The 20775-nt window shown below is 39.0% G+C and overlaps 1 protein-coding gene across 4 annotated transcripts in view; it reads right to left on the bottom strand.

Moving 5' to 3' along the window:
* AGK (acylglycerol kinase) overlaps positions 1–20775 on the bottom strand; it is a 71605-nt gene that overhangs the window by 22955 nt on the left and 27875 nt on the right. For all 4 annotated transcript variants that reach the window (XR_013967676.1, XR_013967677.1, XM_080819060.1 and 1 more), the window contains exons 5-9: positions 17455–17530; positions 12425–12517; positions 10665–10697; positions 9268–9362; positions 1753–1822 (exon numbers count right to left, since the gene is read on the bottom strand). Coding sequence is in view for 2 of the 4 variants with exons in the window: in XM_080819060.1 (XP_080675186.1) it covers positions 1753–1822; positions 9268–9362; positions 10665–10697; positions 12425–12517; positions 17455–17530 (367 nt within the window). In the remaining 2 variants the exon portion in view is untranslated. The remainder of the gene's footprint in view (positions 1–1752; positions 1823–9267; positions 9363–10664; positions 10698–12424; positions 12518–17454; positions 17531–20775) is intronic.

Below are 20775 nucleotides of genomic sequence, written 5' to 3'. Positions count from 1 at the left end.
TCATTCTCAAGAAATCTAGCATTCACGTATATCTAAGATACATTCTGAACTAAATATCTGATTGTTCCAATAATATCTTTCGTGGTCTTTACATTTTTCTAATCTAGGATTTTGTACTGGATTTAACTATATTGCTTTAGTTTCCCTAATCTTGAAAGACTCTATCCTCTCTTGGATTTCAGGACATTGACATTTTTGAAGAGGCCAGACCAACAGCTGTTTTTAGAATGTCCTACAATTTGGATTTGATAGACTTTTTCTCATCATTGTTTCAGTTAGATTCAGAGAAGTGGACATTTTAGGCAAGAATCTCCATAGGTGATGTTGTATTCTTCTCAACAGATCACATGAGGAGGCAGATATTGTCCATCTGTCCCATTACTGGTGATGCTAGGTTTGATCACTTGGTTACGTGCTGTATGCTGGGTCTCTCTACCGTACGTCTTCCCCTATGTAATCATTTAGTAACCTGTGATGCTTTAAGACTGTGTTGATATATGTTCCCCAATAACCTTCTAACCAATGGTTTTAGCATCCACTAATTATCTCTATGAGTCATTTCATTAGTGATTGCGAAATAATAACTATCATTTCTTCTGCATTTATAAGCTGGAAATTCTCTAATATTAAACTGTAGGCCCACAGATTCTTCATTTTTATTTACTGCATTATAAGCCATTAGCATTATTATTCTTTTGGATGTTCAAACTGTCCCACAGTTGGCCAGGTGGATACCATCCAGCAAGTTCCTATGTATTTTCAGGTTATTTCCATTAGTTTTTGAGTAGCTCTTGGCTCTGTTCTCGCCTTGTCTCTGAAAGCCATTTCTTCACAGAGTACTGGTTTCTTTTACTAGGGAACAATATTTTTAGACCAAAATCTGAGTGCCAGGTATGCCCATTACTACGGGGTCTCATTGCTTCTAAGCCCTTTCAGTGGGCATAGCCAGCAAATATTTTTTTTTAAACAATTCATGAGTTCATCTACAAATCAATATTGGGTTAGACAACCCAATAGAAATATGGGAAGTTCTGCTCCCATCCAGGATGTAGGACACTACAAAGAACATTATCCCCACCCAAAAATGAGAAAAAGCCAGATAACCTACAAAATCATAATTTTTCTTGACCCCACCAGAGAGGGAGCTGAGACTGCAGGACAGCCAAGTAACCTGAATTCCAAAGACAAGCCCCTCCAAAGGATGGATGGGACATGAGAGCAAGAGGTGGCCACCATACAAACAGGTTAAGTGAAACCATCACTGTCCCAGTCACTGCTTTGTATTGCTGGCTCTTACCATTCCAAACCACCATAGAAGACAGTGAAATGCAGTCCAAAGGTAATCATTGGAGGAACTAAAAATAGTGACACTCTTCTGAGAGGAGATCTACAGGAATTCTTAATTATAACAAAGAGGTCAAGAGTTAGAATCTAAAACTGATAAATCAAAAAGCAATTTAATAGACTAAACACTAATCATCAACTGTACACCTGAACATGGTTATGATGGTAACCTTTAGGTTTGGGGGGGGTGTTTAGCAAAATCTTAAAAAGTAGCATCATAAGCATATTCTCTAGTGATAACAACTAGAATAAACAGGTAAAATTCTTCTTCTCTGAGAGTAATGCTTGAGATAGGAAAGGATATTATTTTCATTGTAACCCCATTTGAACTGCTACATCATATTTTCTTTAACATGTATGTGTGCATTACTTTGGTAATTTTATCAAAGTCTGAAAAAAAGACTCTACCTTGATCTGCAAGACATCAAGCGGAACAGTCTCTCCTTTCACAATGGCAAGGGTGGCATCTGTAATATGTCTAAAAAGACAAAGGGAGGAGATGATCATGTGTGGAAAACAAGCAACCCTTGCCCCACCACACACACACACACACACACACACACACACACACACACACACACTCCTGTCCAGAGAACTAACAGGTCAGGAAAAAGACCTATTCCTTCAAAATAGTCCCAGACAGCACAACAAATGAATATAAAAGAATTACTGATACAAATATAAGGGAAGGCTTTGGCAAAGAGAAGTTTATACAAGGCACTAATCATTTGTTTACTTCAAAACTTATTGAATCTCTACTCTGTGTCTGACTCTTATCACTGGAAAATATGATACTTAATATTAACAGCATCTTTCATTCATTCCAAGAAATTTAAGCACTTGAAAAAATATTATTTGACTCTAATAACCTAAAAGGTAACTAAGGGATAGGATTTGAGCTATCTCAGCAAAATATAATCTGGAACCCAAGACCTATTCTTCTGACTTCCCAGGATTACAAGGATGTAATTTTAATGGCTGATACTTTTGTTCATAGACACAAGACCATTCCTACCTACATTCTGATCATCAGTTAAAAAGTCTATAGGTAAGAAAACCTGGTACCATTGATAATCATACTAGGCATGTGAAAAAACTATGCTGAGCTTAAAAGCAGTTATAGGGTTCATACTCTAATTAGATCCCAGGTCAGACATGCATTAAGTTACAAGAGCCAGCCAAAGAAATATTAAATCAACAAGTGGCCAGACAATATTTGCTCTTGCAGCAGAAAGAACAAGTCAACCCAGATCAAACACTTTCCCTGCCCAGCCCGTCCACCCCTCAGTCACTTACGGACCGTCTCTTTGTTTGGATGGCTATTCTCATCCTTCAGATCTTCGCTGAAACGTCCCTGTTTACCCTAACCAGCCTATAGGCCCTTCCGTATAATTCTCTAGCACTATGGACTCTGAGATCAAACAAACTAAGGGTTTGGAGGGGATGAGGGTGCGGGGTTGGGTAATTCTTGCTGGTGGGTATTGTGGAGGGCACATATTGCATGGAGCACTGGGTGTGGTGCATAAACAATGAAGCTTGGAAACTGAAAAAAAAAAATTTAATTAAAAAAAAAAGGAAACGGATTGTCTTACTATGTTGTTGAGGGTCTGGATTTTACTGATTGCATTCCCATGGTATTAACATGTGTCCCCATTCCCTGCATTTCCTAAAAATCTCTATCTGATTCAGCTTGGTGTGTTTGGCAAAAATACTCCAAAGGTAGCGGTGTGTACTTCCATCAGAGGTGTGTACTTCTACCGGTAAGCAGATGCAATCTTTTTGCTTTTTTGTGTGTGTGATAGTAGCAACCACTGATAATCAATAGCTACATTAGTTAACAGAGTTGCAAAATCATGATCTTTCAATCCTATCATTCCTTCTAACTTATTATCTGGTCCATAAAGAGAAACTTTCCCTCATCAATGATTTAGGTACCATAAAATAGAGGTCATACGAGAAAATCAGGGCAAATGTTGGATTTCTTAACTTCACCAATTTTCAAAATAATAAGCTGATATCCCAGTAGCCTCTAAAAAGGACCAATAAGTTTTTCACCTTTATTCCAAAGTATCATTATGTACTCAGAGTTTTAAATATATTTGATATGTTTCAGTGCATTACTGTTATTAGCCTTACTGATACTCAAATTGTCCCAAATGAACGAGCTTCAAGGGTGGAGTACGAGGGTCAGTAGATAATCAGAAGGAACAATGAGAAAAAGCAGCGGAGGAAGGTCCCTATCAATGTCAACCAAACTGAGTAACAACTAACAGCTCCTCCCTAGCCCTTATTCACATAAGTAGAATTATCTATGTTTGAAAGAATTAGTTTAATATAAATACAATTTATACATAGCAAATTCCATCCTTTTAGGCACACTGTTCTACAGTTTTGGACAAATGCTTTCACTCCTGTAACCATCACCATGACCAAGATATAGAACATTTATGACATCTCGGAAAGTCCCTTCAAGGCCCCTTGTGGCCAACCCACTTGCCCACCACCAGCTCCTGGCCAACTACTGTTTCCTGTTTTCCAGAATATCACATGAATTGAAACCAAACATATGAAGCCTTTGCAGTTTAGCTTTTTAGAACTCCTAGCATGAGTATGAGATTCATTCATGCTGCAGAATGGATTTAAAGACTGTTTCTTTTTATTGCATAGTTGTATTCCATTGTACAGACTTACCACAGCTTATCCACTCACCAGTTGATGGATGCTGGCACCATTCCCAGTTTTTAGCAGTTACAAATGAAGTGACTATAAACATTCATGTATAGGTTTTTGTATGGACATCGGACTTCATTTCTTTTGGGTAAATACCTAGCAGTGTGATTGTTGCTCGTATGTTTAATTTTATTTATTCTTTTAAAGATTTTATTTATTTATTTGACAGACAAGAGATCACAAGTAGGCAGAGAGGCAGACAGAGAGAGAAGAGGAAGCAGGCTCCCCGCTGAGCAGAGAGCCCGATGTGGGGCTCAATCCCAGGACCCTGAGATCATGACCGGAGCTGAAGGCAGAGGCTTTAACCCACTGAGCCACCCAGGCGCCCCTCATATGTTTAATTTTTAAAGAAACTCCTTTCCATAGTGGCTGTACCATTTTGCATTTCCACCAGGAATATGAGAGTTTCAATTGCTTTGTGTATTTGTCAGCACTTGACATAAGGTTTCCGTCTGGTTTATTTAAGCCATTCTAACAGACACAGCTAATAGTGGATTTGATTTGCACTTCCCTAATGACTAATGACGAATATTTTTTCATAGGCTTATATGCCATCTATGTCTTTGGTGAAGGGTCCATTCAAATATTTTGCCCTTTTATTGGCTGTTTATTTTCTTATTATTGAGTTGAGGGAGTTATTTGTATACTCTGGATATTGGTCCTTTACCAGATATGTGCCTTGCAAATATTTTTTTCCCAGTCTGCAGCTTGTCTTTTCATTTCCTTAACAATGGTTTTCAGGGTCACCTGGGTGGCTCGGTTAAGCATCTGCCTTCGGCTTAAGTCATGATCCCAAGGTCCTGGAATCGAGCCCCCTGTCACTGGGATCTCTGCTCAGCAGGGAGCCTGCTTCTCCTCTCCCTCTGCCCTTCCACTCTGCTTGTGTTGTCTCTCATGCACATGTTCTCTCAAATTTAAATCTTTAAAAAAAAAAAACAACAAAAACAAAACTTTTCAAAGAACAAATGTTTTAAATTTTGCTGAAGCCAAAATTATTTTTTGTTGTTTTTCTAGTTTCTGCTTTTTGTATCCTAAGAAATCATTGCCTTGGGGCACCTTGGCGGGTCAGTCAGTTAAGTGTCTGCCTTCAGCTCAGGTCATGATCCCAGAGTCCTGGGATGGAACCCTGCTTGGGCTCCCTGCTCGGTGGGAAGCCTGCTTCTCCCTACAACTCTGGTGCTCTGCCTGCTGGGTTTGCTCTCTCACTCACTCTGTCAAATAAATGAATAAAATCTTAAAAAAAAAAAACAAAAAAAAAACATCGCCTAACCCAAAGTCACAAAGATTTTCCTCTAAAGTTTCAGGTTTTACATCTAAGTCTATGACTGATTTCGTGTTAATTTTTACACATATGGTTCATTTTCTTGCATGTGCTTAGCTAACTGCTGCAGCACCAATTGTTGAAAAAACTGACCTTTCTCCATTGAATTGCCCTGGCACCTTTGTCAAAAAAAAAAAAAAAAAATCAAGTGCCCAGATGTGTGTGAGCTTAATTCTGGACATTTTCTTCTATTGATCTATTCATTTCTTCTTTTGTTAACACCACACCGTCTTGATTACTGTAGCTTTAGAAAATAAGTCTTAGAATCAGGTCTTAGAATCAAACTTTGTTATTCTTTTTCAAAGTTATTCTGGGTAGTCTACTTCCTTAATTTTTCCATATAAATTTTAGAATCTACATGTCAGTATCTATAAAAAGTCTCCTGAAATTCTTATTGAGATTGTGTTGAATTTAGAAATCAATTTAGAGATACCAGACACCTAAATATTGAGTCTTGAAATCCACGAACACAGATATCTCTCCATTTTCCTGTTTTCTAGATTTCTCTCTTCAAGGTTTTGTAGTTTCAGCATATAAATTGTACACATATTTTGTTAGATTTATCCCTAAGTATTTCATGTTTTTGTAAAGCACTGTTTGTACTGTAGTGCTTTATTGTTGTATTTTAGAAAATACAGTAATTACTAAGAAAGCAAAGTATTGTGCCTAGAATTTAAGTACAACTATAAGAAAGGAGTCATTCTGGGAAGCCTGGGTGGCTGAGTCGGTTAAGCATCTGCCTTCGGCACAGGTCCTAGGATACAGCCCTACATCGGGCTCCCTGCTTTGCCAGGGAGCCTGCTTTTCCCTCTCCCTCTGCCTGCTGCTCCCCCTGCTTATGTTATGTCAAATAAATGGAGAAAATCTTTTAAAAAAATAAAAGGAGTCACTTAGAAATTACTATACTCTCCATTCAAAAAAGTATAGTTTCTCATCTAATATGACCTCCTAATCTATTCTGCTCTGTATATTTCTGGTTAATAATGTCAATTTGGTAGAAAAAGTCACCTTTCCATAGTAACTAACTGGAATATCTATAAAATGTCTTTTCCTTTAAAAGTGTTTTGCCTTAGGTGAAACAGCAAGAGAATAGAGTGTTCTCTTTGATTTGCTTATACCATTTTAATTATAGAATTGGTCTCAGTAACTGTACAGCCACCCTATTTGTTATTTACTGTTTTCCATACTAAATTATCAATAAATAGGCATAAGGTCTTCAACGTATCCAATAAGTTACCAAGCATAATTACCTGTTTACCTAACTAGTCCTTATTTTAACTTGTTAACAATCTTCTGAAGTAAGTAAGTACTGTTGTTGGACATTTGGTAAAGGCAGGTAAAGAAACTGAGGCTCAGAGAGTTTCAGTAAAATTCTCAAGATGACAGAGTAATAAGCCTGTGGCAAAACGAAATTCAGCTGCAGGTCTCGCTCTAAGGGTGTGCTCTCTCACCTGGCAAGGCAGTTGCGGTCGTACCAAAGGGCAACCCCACAGCGAACAGGCCTCCCCCTCGGGCATGACCAGGCTTAACATGTAAACATCTAAGTCAGGAACTGCAGCCGCTGGAATCGGCACTTCTGACAACACTGGGTACAACTTAAGACCCTAAATATACACATCAACTCAAACACTTAGATTACATTCCGGACTCCATAGTAAGCAAAACCAAGGTTAAGAAACAGCTTATTTTACTTTCCCATATTTCTCTATCAATACATCCTTACCCCATTTTTTCCCTCCAATACAGATGCTATCTGGGAAGTAAGCAGCAGTTTAGAAAATGAGATTCAATCTAGGGAAAGCAAGAGGCATGATCACAAGTTGAGATTAATCTGATAGGAATACATTAATTCTGGAGGAAGCTATTAGCAAGGATCCAAGAGCTCCGTCTGCACTGACTCTGAGTGGTACTGAGCACCTTGAGAGGCTTAGGAAGCACTTTTGAGAGACTGACCTTAAAAAAAAAACAACAAAAAAAAACGCTGCAACTGAAAAAGCCTTTTAATATTCATTTTTTTCCCAAAATTATATGGCAGCACACAGCTACAATACAACCACGAATTTATCATTCCCCAGCAGTAATTGAAAGTTCTAGCTAAAGCAGCTCTGTAGCACCAAACAGCTATTTTTTAGAATTATTTACCTGCAACATTCCAAATGCAAGATTCCTTTTTCTCCTGTAGTAATTATGGTACAACAAATCTTGACAGCAGTGCAAAAAGCAAAGCCTTGTACTTTTAAATGGCCTTAGGCATCTGCCATGTTGAGAGGTCTACAAAATTCTGAACCCAGGGCAGATTTACTTAATTACCTCAGAGCCCCAGGGCATGCTTATAAATTAAGTTTTATAAATCTTTAAATTTTAAATAGAAGCAGCAACAACATTAGCTTAACCCAGGGAAAATCAGCTCCCAAAAAAACAAAAGACCTTCAAGAAATTAAGACCTTGAGGGCAGCCACGCTGCACCTACCTGGCTTTGGGATAGGCAAGGCGTTCTCCAAGGAACATGGTCTCCCTCTGGATCACTGACATATTTGGGAACATTGGGGAAGGAGTTCAAATCATCTACATTGACATAAAGCAAAAGACTAACTCTCTAAGGTAACCAAGTCCCAAACGAGACAGAATTTATCTCACAAAAGCAAAAATGTTTGAATAATTCATTATTTGTTATACCCATCACCCCTCAGAAATTCTAAACTAAGAATAAAAAGCCTGGCAAACCGAAATGCCACGTGAGGCTTCAGGATGCCTGGTGAAGAGCAGACAGGCCCATGAGATGAAGGCTTGAAGCAGGAGCCGTTTTGACAAAGGCTGATATGGTTAGGTCTATGGTTAGGCCTTGTGTCTGACATATCGACCAAGACTTTTATGATATAGAGAGAGACAGAGAATTGTTAAAAGATATAAAATGACTCCTAAAATTCTAACAGCAAAAGTAAATCCACAAAAACCAACCTAATCAATATCCCAAAGCAGGAAAAAAAAAAAAAAAGCCCAACAGAAAATCACCTATTACCATTGTCATGATTTTAGAAGGTTATATAACCGAAAACGTTGTGCGAAGATTTTAATTAATGCCTTCAACAAGTATTTCTTTGTTGGCCTCCCCCAACTGCGTCACAAAGCTTGCATGAACGATCAGACGACTGACAATGAGAGCCTGCAAACGATTATACTACTTACCGCTGTCATAGCCAGGACTCAAGCTCAAGATTCCTATCCTCTTAAAAGACTACAGCTTTGTTTACATAACACTTTCACGAGAAAAGAACGATAACAACAATCTGCGCGACTCCTGAAGACAGTCAGACTCAGCGATTTAATTTAGATGCCAGGGCTACAGTGCTTTCCCGGCTGCTGTATCCATACTGCCTTCCACTTTAGGCATTCCCTGAAGGATGGGACTATTATCTATTATTTCACTGTTCTAGCTACTTATGTTATCAAGATAATGAAGCCGAGGCTACCCGTTCAGTTTTCACAAGGGACTTGCTATTTGTCATCATATATTTTTAAAGAAAACAAATAATCAATGCAAATCTGACTTCACTAGAGAATCTTCCAAAATAAAGACATAAAAACAGTTTGGATTGGGGATGCTATCTTCAAAACTGACAGAACGACATCAGTATTCATCTCTACACCTGACCTGGGCACTTGATACCAGAACACCGGGGTCCCAGAACCCGACAGGGAAACTCCCAGTGAACTAAAAGGTTGTACTTTGACCTAGGTCCTCCTCTTAATGATCTGTGGTTCCATGCTATCCAAACTAAAAGCAAACAAAAAATTCATATCACCCACGCATGAACTGTCCGTTCCCAGGCTCACTCACTCACAAACACTACTACCCCACATTGACAACCTACTGGACTCTGTTTCCGCTTTCAGCAAAGAGGGTAGAACTCAAACTACTGGTCTGTCCCAATGGGATAAATCCAATGGGAATTTTACTGAAGGAAGCCTAAGGGAAAAAAGAAGAGGAAAGTTTTTATGGTTATGGTCAGAGAATCAGACTGAACAGAGAGACACAGACGTGTCCATTATGACAAAGTAACTGACCCTCACTGCACCACCCGGTCTCTCAGGTCCCTAGACCCCAGCAATCAGATAATGCTAAGGCCAGAATGAGGCAGGCCTGAAAAACAGGACTCTCTGAATTTGGAAGAAGTATCTGGGTACTCATTAACAGCAACTGGTTGAAAGAAATTTGGTTACAAAAAGGAGGGTGTTAAAGCTTTTAGATAGGGGCGCCTGGGTGGCTCAGTCATTAAGCGTCTGCCTTCCGCTCAGGTCATGGTCCCAGGGTTCTGGGATCAAGCCCTGTACCCAGCTCCCTGCTCCGTGGGAAGACTGCTTCTCCCTCTCCCACTCCCCCTGCTTGTGTTCCCTCTCTCGCTGTGTCTCTCTCTGTCAAACAAATAAATAAAATTTTTTAAAAAAATAAATTTAAAAAAAAGGATTTAGATAAATGTGCTATTGTGACAGAGACTGTATTATGTTGTCACACTATTCAAAAAAGTTGAAGATAAAATTCAACTAGAAATACCTAACATTTGTGCAGTAACTATTGACAGTGCTTTATAAACTATCTCAAGTATAAAGAAGGCAAAGAGAATAAGCAAGTTCAAGTAGCAGTCCTTCCTCCCTCCCCCTCTCCCTTCCTCAGCCGAAACCACTATCCTGCCAATGCTGTGACACCTTTCCACCCCGTTATTATTCTTTGACGACGTATTTACACATCCATTAATAGTATGCAGTGCTGCTTTCTGAATGGCAAGACTGTATAGAAATGCGGTAACGTACTTTGGCAACCTGCCTTTTGTATTCAGTATTTTTTAGACTTAATCATTTTATAGATATTTATATATATGTCTATAGGTCTATAAATCTGTAAATATTTATAGATATTTATAGGTCTAATTCATTCATTCTTACTGCTACATGGCTTCCAGTACATGAATATACCATTATTTATTTATGAAGGAATTCTGTGAAGAGAATGTTCCATAGGAAAAATTTATATTTCAAACAACAGCTTTTCTGGTAAAAGCTCTCGAGTGCTCTGGAATACTGAAACAGAGGAGTCCGCCACGGATTGACCGAAGTGTTCTAGGACAAACGCAGCTGTACTTTATTTGCTAAAACCCAAAGCAGCACAATTTGTGCCCACCTTAAAATATGAAATGACAAGAAAAGGTATAAGGAGATAAAAAGCAAGGAAACGTAAAAGCTAAAATGCAGTCACTCTTTCTTGAAAGCTCACCTCATCTGCTCTTCGAAGAACTCCAGTAATAACCTACAAACATTAAAAAAAATTATTATAAACAACGTGTAGTTCCCTTATCAAACAAGAATTGGATTCAATTTTCATGGATCACAAACTTGTCTGTTCTCTTCTTAGAAACTGTGTCAAAAGATGTACTGGCTCTTAAAACATACAGTGTTCTGCAGAGGGATCAGAGCAAAATTAGATTGGATTCTTGACCTAAGATCAATAGCCCAATAAAGGCTAAGATGAAATAATTACAAAACCTCCACATTATATTAGCAAGATTGTTCTGCGTTCTATACACTGGACACAAATGTGAGGCACACAGCAATCATACAGAGCAGCCTGGGTCGCCCTACACACACACACACGCACACACATACACAGACACACACTCACAGGAACAAAAGTCACGCTTTGCTACACACAGAGAAGTCTGTGCTCTATAAAGATTTCTCATCCAGGAATATGAAGACAAGGGGAACAATAGCCCTCTTTTAAAAGATATTAATAATTTCAATTTGTACATGATGGTTTTTTATTTTTAAAATATAATATCCATGCCTTGCTTTAGTGGTGAAAAAATACCTGAAGAAGGAAATGCTTTCTCATCATCCCACATGCCAGATAACCATCATGAATCAGTTGCTTATGTTTTGGCATATTTCCCTCCAATCCTTTTTTCATTCAGCGCATATTTGTATATGACTGAGATCATACCAAATACACAACTATACCAAATACATAATTTGGTCTATTTCTTAAAAACATTTTGTGAAGTAAGGACGGATGCCAATCTCCTCCCTTCACCTCCTGCCTCCGTGAATTTCCGCATCAGATGGGGCCGTCATGAGGTCTGCTTCATTCTGTGTTGGCATGCTATCAGTATTCTTCACACTTCATTAAAAAGCCATATAAACAATTACGGGATCATTAGCACAGCCTTTCTAAAAGCAGCTTACTAAGGCTCACGTAATTACTAAGTCAAACATAGGACACTGCTCTGTCTGCTGTTAGCTCGGATCCCTCGACATGGAGGAAACCATTAGATGGAGGCAGAAGGCCATCAGAAATGAGGCCCAGCTGTGAACGACGGCCCACAGGAGGGGAGGACGGAGCAGTAGGAGGGGCACCCGCACAGGGCTTTTCAGGGGTTTCCAATTAGCAGCCCTCGAAAGAGCACTGCTAAGGCAATATACTTATTGTCCTATTGCACCAGAATAAGCACTAAGGACGTGAAATTTTAAATCAAAGGCAGATACATACACCTGAACTTGTAGATCCCTGCCTCTAACCATACTATTATGAGAGAACATTTCACGTAATGGAAATGATGTGAGAATAGAAGCATTTTTTCAAAAGAAGGATCTAAGTTTATTTTATAAGAACCATCCCTCATGATTAAAACTGATTCCCTAACTCTCTAACATACAGGGCTACTCCATCAGTCCCCAAAATATAAAAAGCTTATCATATGCATCATGGTTTCTTCTCCTTATTTATTCAATTTTACCCAACTTAAATTTGATAAAACAAAAATCCTCCTATATGTTGGGTATAAGGTTTATTCAAAACAAGAGAATAAAAGTGCATGACAGAAATGTAACGCTGCACTTGTTCCAGAGAGTAAGAATCCTAAAAAAATAAATTACAAAGAACTTCCTTAAATTATAACCACTTTATGTCAGGGCTCTAAGATCTAATTTCCATTTTCCTCACCTTCAAAATGATTTCGAACAGAAAAACAGCCATACCTCCTGCAATGTCCCATCTCCCCCCGCAACTATGATCACATCCGTGTTTTCCATCAGTTCCAAGAGTTTCTTGGCTTGGCCCTCATAATCGGTCTGAAATACAAAAGAAGCGTTTGGTAAATTTACCAGCCTAGAGGCATAAAATCAAAGATTTAAAAATATGGGACATTTTCTTTAGAGTCTGACACAGAGTCTTTCCTCAAATTCTACATAACTGATAGACACAAAAACTCAATAGCTATCAAAGTAATCATGTACACAGTTCTGTATTGTTTAGAACTAGAAGGGACCTGAGAAACCATCTTTAACCTTCCTTTAAAAAATAAAACCCAAACCCAGTGATCTGTGTCCACTTATACAGTTACCTAGTCAAAGGACTCATTTCCAGGCCAGTGCAGATTCTATTACACCATTTACCCGGCACCTTTCATTTGAAAGCAGGAAGTCAAGTGTATATGCAAATAGACACAGATGTAATGAAAAGAGCACAGATTTGGGAGCCCAAGAGACCCAGATTAAACCCCAACTCTGCTACTTTTCAGCTGAGTGGCCTTAAACTCTCAGGACCTTAACTGCCTCACCACTGAAATTATGTGTGCTGGGGTTGGGGTAGTAACAGCTTCCCCATAGTACTGCTGTACAGCAGTATAAGAAGCAACTAGCAAGGAAACCGTTCAGGACCAGTACTGTACTTCAATGAAAGGTTGGGTTTTGCTATGATTATACTATAAAGTACTGGTGTGACTCAGAGTAGTGACAAAATAGTACCTAAACCTCATTATTTTTATTAAAAGTATTTTCTCTCAGATACATATACAACCTTCAATGAATCTAAGCCGTTGCCTCTATAACCAAACATTAGATTCTAGAACACATAATAGAGATAACACTAACAAAGGAAACATCCTCTCCTACTGACACTGTACAAGACACACTAATAGACAAAAATTGAAGATCTGAATTTCAGATGGGCTAAAGCACCTGAGCACAGTTAACGCAGAAGAAAAAGGAAGTCCCTAAAACACACACCATGAATTTTACAAGGAATTATCTCACTTTTATTCTAAAAGTGAAAAGGCTGGCTTTATAGTTACACATTTGCAAATAGTAAATTTTTTTAAGAATATATGTCAATCAGATTAAAAGGAAGGTTTGTGAGTACCCCGAAATAAGCGATGGGTTTGCTACGGGTTTGCTAAGAACAAGGCATTTCAGACTATCCTCAACTTCTTTGACATTACTAGATCAGTAGATACAGGAAACCAGATGGATATTGTATCTGCTCTTCAGCAAGGCACCTGGTAAACTATCTGATGACATCCATGGGGACAAAATGGAGAAACGTGGAAATAACTTGTATACTAGCGAATACAAGTAGATTAGTTAGTTACCAACTGAAGGTCTGTGCTGCAAGTGAGAAGCTCAGGGCAGTGACATCAAATTGCAGGTAGATTCCACAGTGGAACCCAACTCCAGGCTTGAACCCACAACTCTGAGAGCAAGAGCTGAGCTGACATCAAGAGTCGGATGCTTAATGGACTGAGCCACCCAGGGGCTCCAAGCCTTTTTCTATACAGTGCTATCAACAACAGAGGTGAAAGGTGTATGTGTAAAAGACACTATTTTAAAAAACAGACACTGGCCTCCTTACTATTCCTCAAACATGCCAAGTACACTCCCGCTTCAGAGTCCTAAACGTGCAGCATCCTCAGCCCAGATCCTTTCCCCCCCGCATCTGCAGGACTCACTCACTTGCCTCAGGTCTCTGCTGAACAGCCATCTCCTCGCACCGGTCTCTCCTGACCTTCTGAACTAAACGAACTCCCATTACTCCTGGTCCCCTGACTCGGCTTGACCTTTCTGCACCGCACTCATCACCATCTAACAAACCATGTTTATGTATCTGTTTCTTTTATCTGCATCTCTCCCTTTCCCACTTTGAAGAGAAGCTCTCTGGGGACAGACATGAAAAGTGTATTTTGTTCAGACTGTATCCCCAATACCTAGAACAGGATTTATTTAGCTCACAGCAGGCAGTCAATAAATACTAGCAAAATAAATTAATAAATATAAGTACACAAATGAAAGAAACAAAATTCAAAAATACTTTGACAGATTTAATAGGCCATAATTTAAAAGATTATAGGGATAACCTATTTGAGGCTCTGGTGTTAAGAAGAAAATTCCAGGGCACCTGGGTGCTCAGTGGGTTAAGCCTCTGCCTTCGGCTCAGGTCATGATCTCCGCGTCCTGCGATCAAGTCCCGCAACGGGCTCTCTGCTTGGCAGGGAGCCTGCTTCCTCCTCTCTCTCTCTGCCTACCTCTCTGCCTACCTGTGATCTCTCTCTCTCTGTCAAATAAATAAATCTAAAAAAAAGAAGAAGAAAATTCCAAATGCAGCAAAAAAGGAAGGATTTTTTAAAAAGTAGCCTTATGATATTGAATAAAGAAAAGTGAATGAAGACAATAGGTAGCATAACATGACATTATAGAACTGTTACTTCTGCTGGGTATGATAATGATACTGAAGTTACATAGAAAAGTAGCCTTGTTTTTTTTTTTTTTTTAAAGCGCACACTGACGCATTGAGGGGTAAAACAACATGATGTCTGTAATTTACTTCGGAGAACCCAGCCATCAAGTGAAGACGCCTGCTGGGGACCCCCATGAGCCAGACACCAGCAGCCTCGACCTACAGACGCGTGAAGCAGGCCAGCCCCCCTCAGCCACGCTGCTGAGGAGCCCAGGTGTGACCAGCACCAGGGCAGCTCTCAACAGACTACAGACCAACAGAATCTGAAGCAGAGAAGGAGCTGTCCAGGCAGTTACGTAGCTGTAGATAATTCATATAGAAATCAATACAGCCAATAATGACAATAAATATTAACGGATTCAGGGACCCAATAAAAAGACCAAAAAAAGACTGGATCTTCTAAATACCCTGTTTTCATGCCTTACCCATAATGCATCTAAAATATAAAGATATTAAAAGGCTGAGAGTAAAGGGATAAAAATACTACACCAAGAAAAACTCAGCCAAAGTAAGCTAGTAGAGTCACTAAGAACACTAGGTAGGATAGACTGTGGCCGAGGCGGTACTGGTGCTAAAGAGAACCAGTCTAGAACAGGGTCAAAACTCAAGAAAAATAAAGCCATGTAAAACCTGAGAGCACCTACTAACATCATCTCAAAATATAAAAGGCAAAAATGAACTACAGAGAGAAACAGAAAAATCCCCAATAACAGTGGGAGATTTCTAAAAGCCCCCTCTCAATATAGTTAAAGGAGAAGAAAAGATCACTAAGGACACAGAAGACTAGAACCACACAATGGACAGACTTGACTTACTGGACATGTGCAGAACATGGCACCCAATAATGAAAACAAAACACATGCTAGGCTATTAAAACAAGACTCAAGAAAGTTTCACAGGCAGGAATCATAGAGACTACATTTGTTGACCATAATGCAATTAAAATAAGAAATCATTAACAAAGAGATAACTAGAAAAACTTTGTATCAAGAAATTTAAAAACGGGTCTAAATAAATCATAGGTCAAACAAAAATCATGATGGGACTTAGAAAACATTTTTAAATGAATGATAATGAAAATATTATACATCAACACTTAGAAGATGTACCTGAAGCAGTAGAGGGAAATTTATAGCTTCCAATAAATAGGAAAAGGGTGAAAAATAAAAAAGCATTCCAGTTAAAATGTCAGAACAGAACAGCAGAAAAAAATCCAAATTAAGTAGGATGAAGGAAAGAGTAAAAACAGACTAGAAATTCATGAAACAAACATAAATGAGAGGATCAACAAGCCAAAAAATGATTCTTGGCAAGGATTAATTGACATACCTCTCTATAGAGGTATATAGAGGTATATATCTCTCTATAGAGAGGAAAAAAAGAGAGGGCACAAATAAACAATATGAAGAATTAAAATGAGATACTACAAATGTAACAGAAACTTACAAGTTAAAAAAGAGGAAATTACGAACTTGATGCCAATTAATTTGAAACCTAGATGGAAGCAACAAATTCCTTGAAAATGTTGCCTGATGAAAATTAATTCAAGAATAGAACCTGACTACTTCTAGAACCATTAAAGACATTTAATATACAAAACAGTTTCCCCTCAAAGACAGCTCCAGGTTCAGATGGTTCAATCTGAGTCCACGTGAACGGACATTCAAGGAGGAACTCTTACGTAAGCATCTGGGGACCGCTCACATGTGGAGTCTGGAGCGTGTGTTATAAGCACTCGCAACAGTGCTAGTTCTCTTTCCCTTTCTCCCATCCCTGGAGACCGACAACTGGAAGACCACATCACAGACCAGTTGGACAAAGGAGTTCAAGGTTTCATGGTAACTGGACTAAATTACCTTTTCATCTCTGATTTCATGAAAGAGTAATATTAAAAATAAACCACAGACTTAGAAACATGACAAGAGTGATTTTCACCAAATGCACACACCTGAGTATACACCACACTCATCACTTAAAAGCCAACAAAGTGGAGTCTTGGAGCGTCTTCTATCTAGCGCATTTCCTTCTAACTTATTTTTGTCCCCCTTTTTTCTGAGCTAAATATCGCAAATTCTAGAGCTTTACCATTGAAAATTCCTCCCCAGAGAGAAAATGTTTACTTGTCTGTGGAGCTACCAAGAAATTAAATTAACTACTCAAAGTGGAAATTTTTTTTTATTTTCAGGAAAAGAATTCCTACAGCCATAACTACTTTCATCTTACAAGAGACAATAATTCCACACCCTAGCTTTCAGATGAAAGGAATCAAGTTCATGCCTCCATCTAATCTTCTTCTGAAAATGAAAAGCTGACAATGCTTTGAAAAAAAAAAAAAAAAAAAACTGCTTTTATTAACGATCAGAACAAAGACACAACGTTGATTTCTCTGTTCCCAGCTTCTTATGTTATAAGTGATTTCTGCTATAAAGTCAAGAGAAGAGAATAAGTTATAAGGAGTGGTAGCTCAGATAAAATCAACACTGTGGAGTATTCTTACCTTAACAACAGTCACATCCATGCCAGATAAGTGTAAAATTGGGGCAGCATTTTTTTCAAATAGAGTCCTTGCTTTGCTGTAGACAAAGGAAAAAACACAACAGTTTTGACACAAGCTCTCAAAAGGAAGAAGAGAAAGCCCAACCATCTTCACTAGAGGTGAACAAGAAACAGCCTGAAAAACACGGGTTTCCTTCACTCCTGCAAGCACAGGAAGGCGAACAATGGGTCATCGGGTTCTACGGGGAGAAATGGAGACACTACCACTCTGGGGCCTCCAGGAGTTTACCTTCTAATACAATCGGCTCTCACCCATCTGGGATGCTTGCGGTCCAGTCTAGTTCCTCTAGAGAAGAACGTGACAGTACATATGACCCCGCTCAGGACACAACGCTTGAGTCATTCAGCAAGTGTTTATCGAGCACCTACTACGTGCTAGCCACAGGGGTGGGAGCTAGGGATACAACAAGACAAAGCAGACAGAAACACCTGCAACTAAAGTAGCATGTAATAAGCCCTCAGAGAACTTACTTATATTCCAGTGGTAGAGGGAGGAGGGTGTATTTAACATTTTTCATGTGGCCCGAGGGAATATATTGAACCCCACAGAATACAGATACAACCTTTGAGGGAGAAACACATTTTTAACAATTTCATATACTAGAGGTATCTCCATTTCTTGAGTTTCAAACCTGTTGTGAAAGTCCTGGAGAAGGAGCAAAATTCTTTTCCATGAAGGCAGAATTTCTGCTACAAAAGGTGAAGTTTGAAAGTGTCTAATGCAATGTTAGGAAAATCGGCAGCTTGTCTGAAGCTCACAGGCAAAGTCACATCCTTCTCTCTGTGGCCCCATCACTCTGTATACATCTTTGTTAGGAATTTCCATATGGCATGACAATCGGTGATTTGCAGGACAGTCTTTGGGATGAGACTGGAAGCCTTGCAAAAACAGACATCAAATCTTATAATCCTTGAGTCCCCCAGCCTCTAGAATTATGTCTGGCACACTAAGATACTTAGTAAGTGTCTGATGAATTAATGCACTAATGCATGAATAAATGAACCTGCCCCAATGCAGACATGTAAATTCTGCGAGAAAGGAAAGGACAGGATTGTGAAGTCTTGTGAGAACAGAAACAGTTAAAGAGTACTTTGAAGAGACAGAGAGAAAGAGAGAGAGAGAGAGAGAGAGAGAGAGAGTGTGTGTGTGTGTGTGTGTGTGTTTTAGAAGCATTGTATACATCGTTCTGACAGTGACTCTTGTCCAAATCAGGTCAGGAGTCAGAAACACAGCCCAGGCATCAGGGGATGCAAAAGTTGCAAGAAGTCCCCAATGGCGCGGCCTTGAAGTTGAACATACCAGTCAGTGGACCTGTTTTTCACCCAAATATTTTCAACTACACATCAGAAAACAAAACAAAACAAAAAAATAGAACATTCGAAACCAAAGCGAACATGTAACTTTCACATCCACATTTACTCAGTCCTCTTTCAAAGATTTTTAAAACCAGGGATGCAAGTTTAGCAGAAAGACATACTAAGGTAGCTAATGAGGAGCATGTATAGTCAAGCACAAACCAAATTCAACATTCTTTAAAAAGAAATAACCACCAGGGGCGCCTGGGTGGCTCGGTGGGTTAAGCCTCTGCCTTCGGCTCAGGTCACGATCTCAGAGTCCTGGGATCGAGTCCCACATCGGGCTCTCTGCTCAGCGGGGAGCCTGCTTCCTCCTCTCTCTCTCTGCCTGCCTCTCTGCCTACTTGTGATCTCTCTCTGTCAAATAAATAAATAAAATCTTAAAAAAAAAAAAAAAGAAAGAAAGAAACAACCACCAAAGGGCAGACAGAAACACGCAACATTTCCTCTTAGGAATTAAAATAGAAATGGAGAAACTGCACAAACTGGACAAATTTTCACACGGACCGTTCGAAAAAAGTACCTCAAACCAAGGGCCTACCTGAGCACGTTGTAAGGAAATTACACAAATACCCCCTGCCCTTTCTCCTGACCTGAATTCTTACTAGAATGAACAGAAAAGGCTAAATGAAAATTCCCCCCTTCCAGCTCACCACAGGTGGGGCTTAACCCAACAAGAAAGAGCTGAGCTAATGATAGTACAAACGTTTCTCCTTCCAGGGTTGTTTCCATTACTGGATTGGTAAGAAAAGATCAGTTGGAGGTAGATCCGTTCTGAGAAGCAAAACTCTGGACAAGTCTCAATCGGCTATATTAATCATTTACAACACATCTGTAAGCCCCACCAAGTTAAAGAAATAAGGATTTGAACATTTGGGTTTTTATTCACATCTTTATGTGATCCCACGCTATGGAAAACCTCTAAAATTCTACTGTTCCATATAAAAGACTGAAAAGCAAGTGTTACCAATAAGAAATGCATTATTTATTATATAATTAAAGGTGAGAGAGCACCAGAGCTAAATAAAAGCTTTATATATGTACCGCAATTTCTAGGTTCACGTACACACAGAAAAATAATTACTTCTTAATGTATTATTTATTAATGCTAAACACACAGTTATCTTATTTAAGGTGCCTATGTCGTTTTAAACCAGTACTACATAATGAAATAGCTACATGATGAATTATATATTATGTTTCAGAGTAGAGCCAAGATGACAAAAATAGTGCAATTAAATAGTGAAAGCTTGGGGCGCCTGGGTGGCTCAGTGGGTTAAAGCCTCTGCCTTCGGCTCGGGTCATGATCCCAGGGTCCTGGGATCGAGCCCCACATCGGGCTCTCTGCTCAGCAGGGAGCCTGCTTCCCTTCCTCTCTCTCTCTCTCTCTGCCCACCTCTCTGCCTACTTGTGATCTCTGCCTGTCAAATAAATAAATAAAATCTTTAAAATAAATAAATAAATAAATAAATAAATAAATAAATAAATAAATAGTGAAAGCTTTAGGAAAAAAAAAGATGCTGGAGAGCTTCAGAGTGGCTCATACCCAGAAGCATGGAGGGATTCACCTTGCTAAAGGGGACAATAACTTTAGAAGACTTTCCCCGGCCTCACCTTTAAAGATAAAAATGTACTTTTAAACAGTAATCCACCTTTAAAAATGCCAATACATTTACATGTAAAAATATAAACAGAACCTAAAACTGCTCTAAAAAATTGTTTTCTAGTGTTATTATCCTTTGTCAGTAGGAACTTAAAAGTAACAGAGTACAGCTTAAACAAGCTGCCATAAATTTTTCTTTATCAGAATTAGCTGGCTCCTAACTAACTAGGTCTCTAAAGGAATAGGACCTAGAACAGCTACACTAAAGTAGGCAGAGGGAGAGGCACAAGCACGTTCGGGAAG

The sequence above is a fragment of the Martes martes genome, assembly GCF_963455335.1.
Source record: "Martes martes genome assembly, chromosome: 11".
Lineage (NCBI taxonomy): Eukaryota > Metazoa > Chordata > Mammalia > Carnivora > Mustelidae > Martes > Martes martes.
Note: the sequence above shows the minus strand (reverse complement) of the source record. Positions and strands in the feature narration are given on the sequence as shown.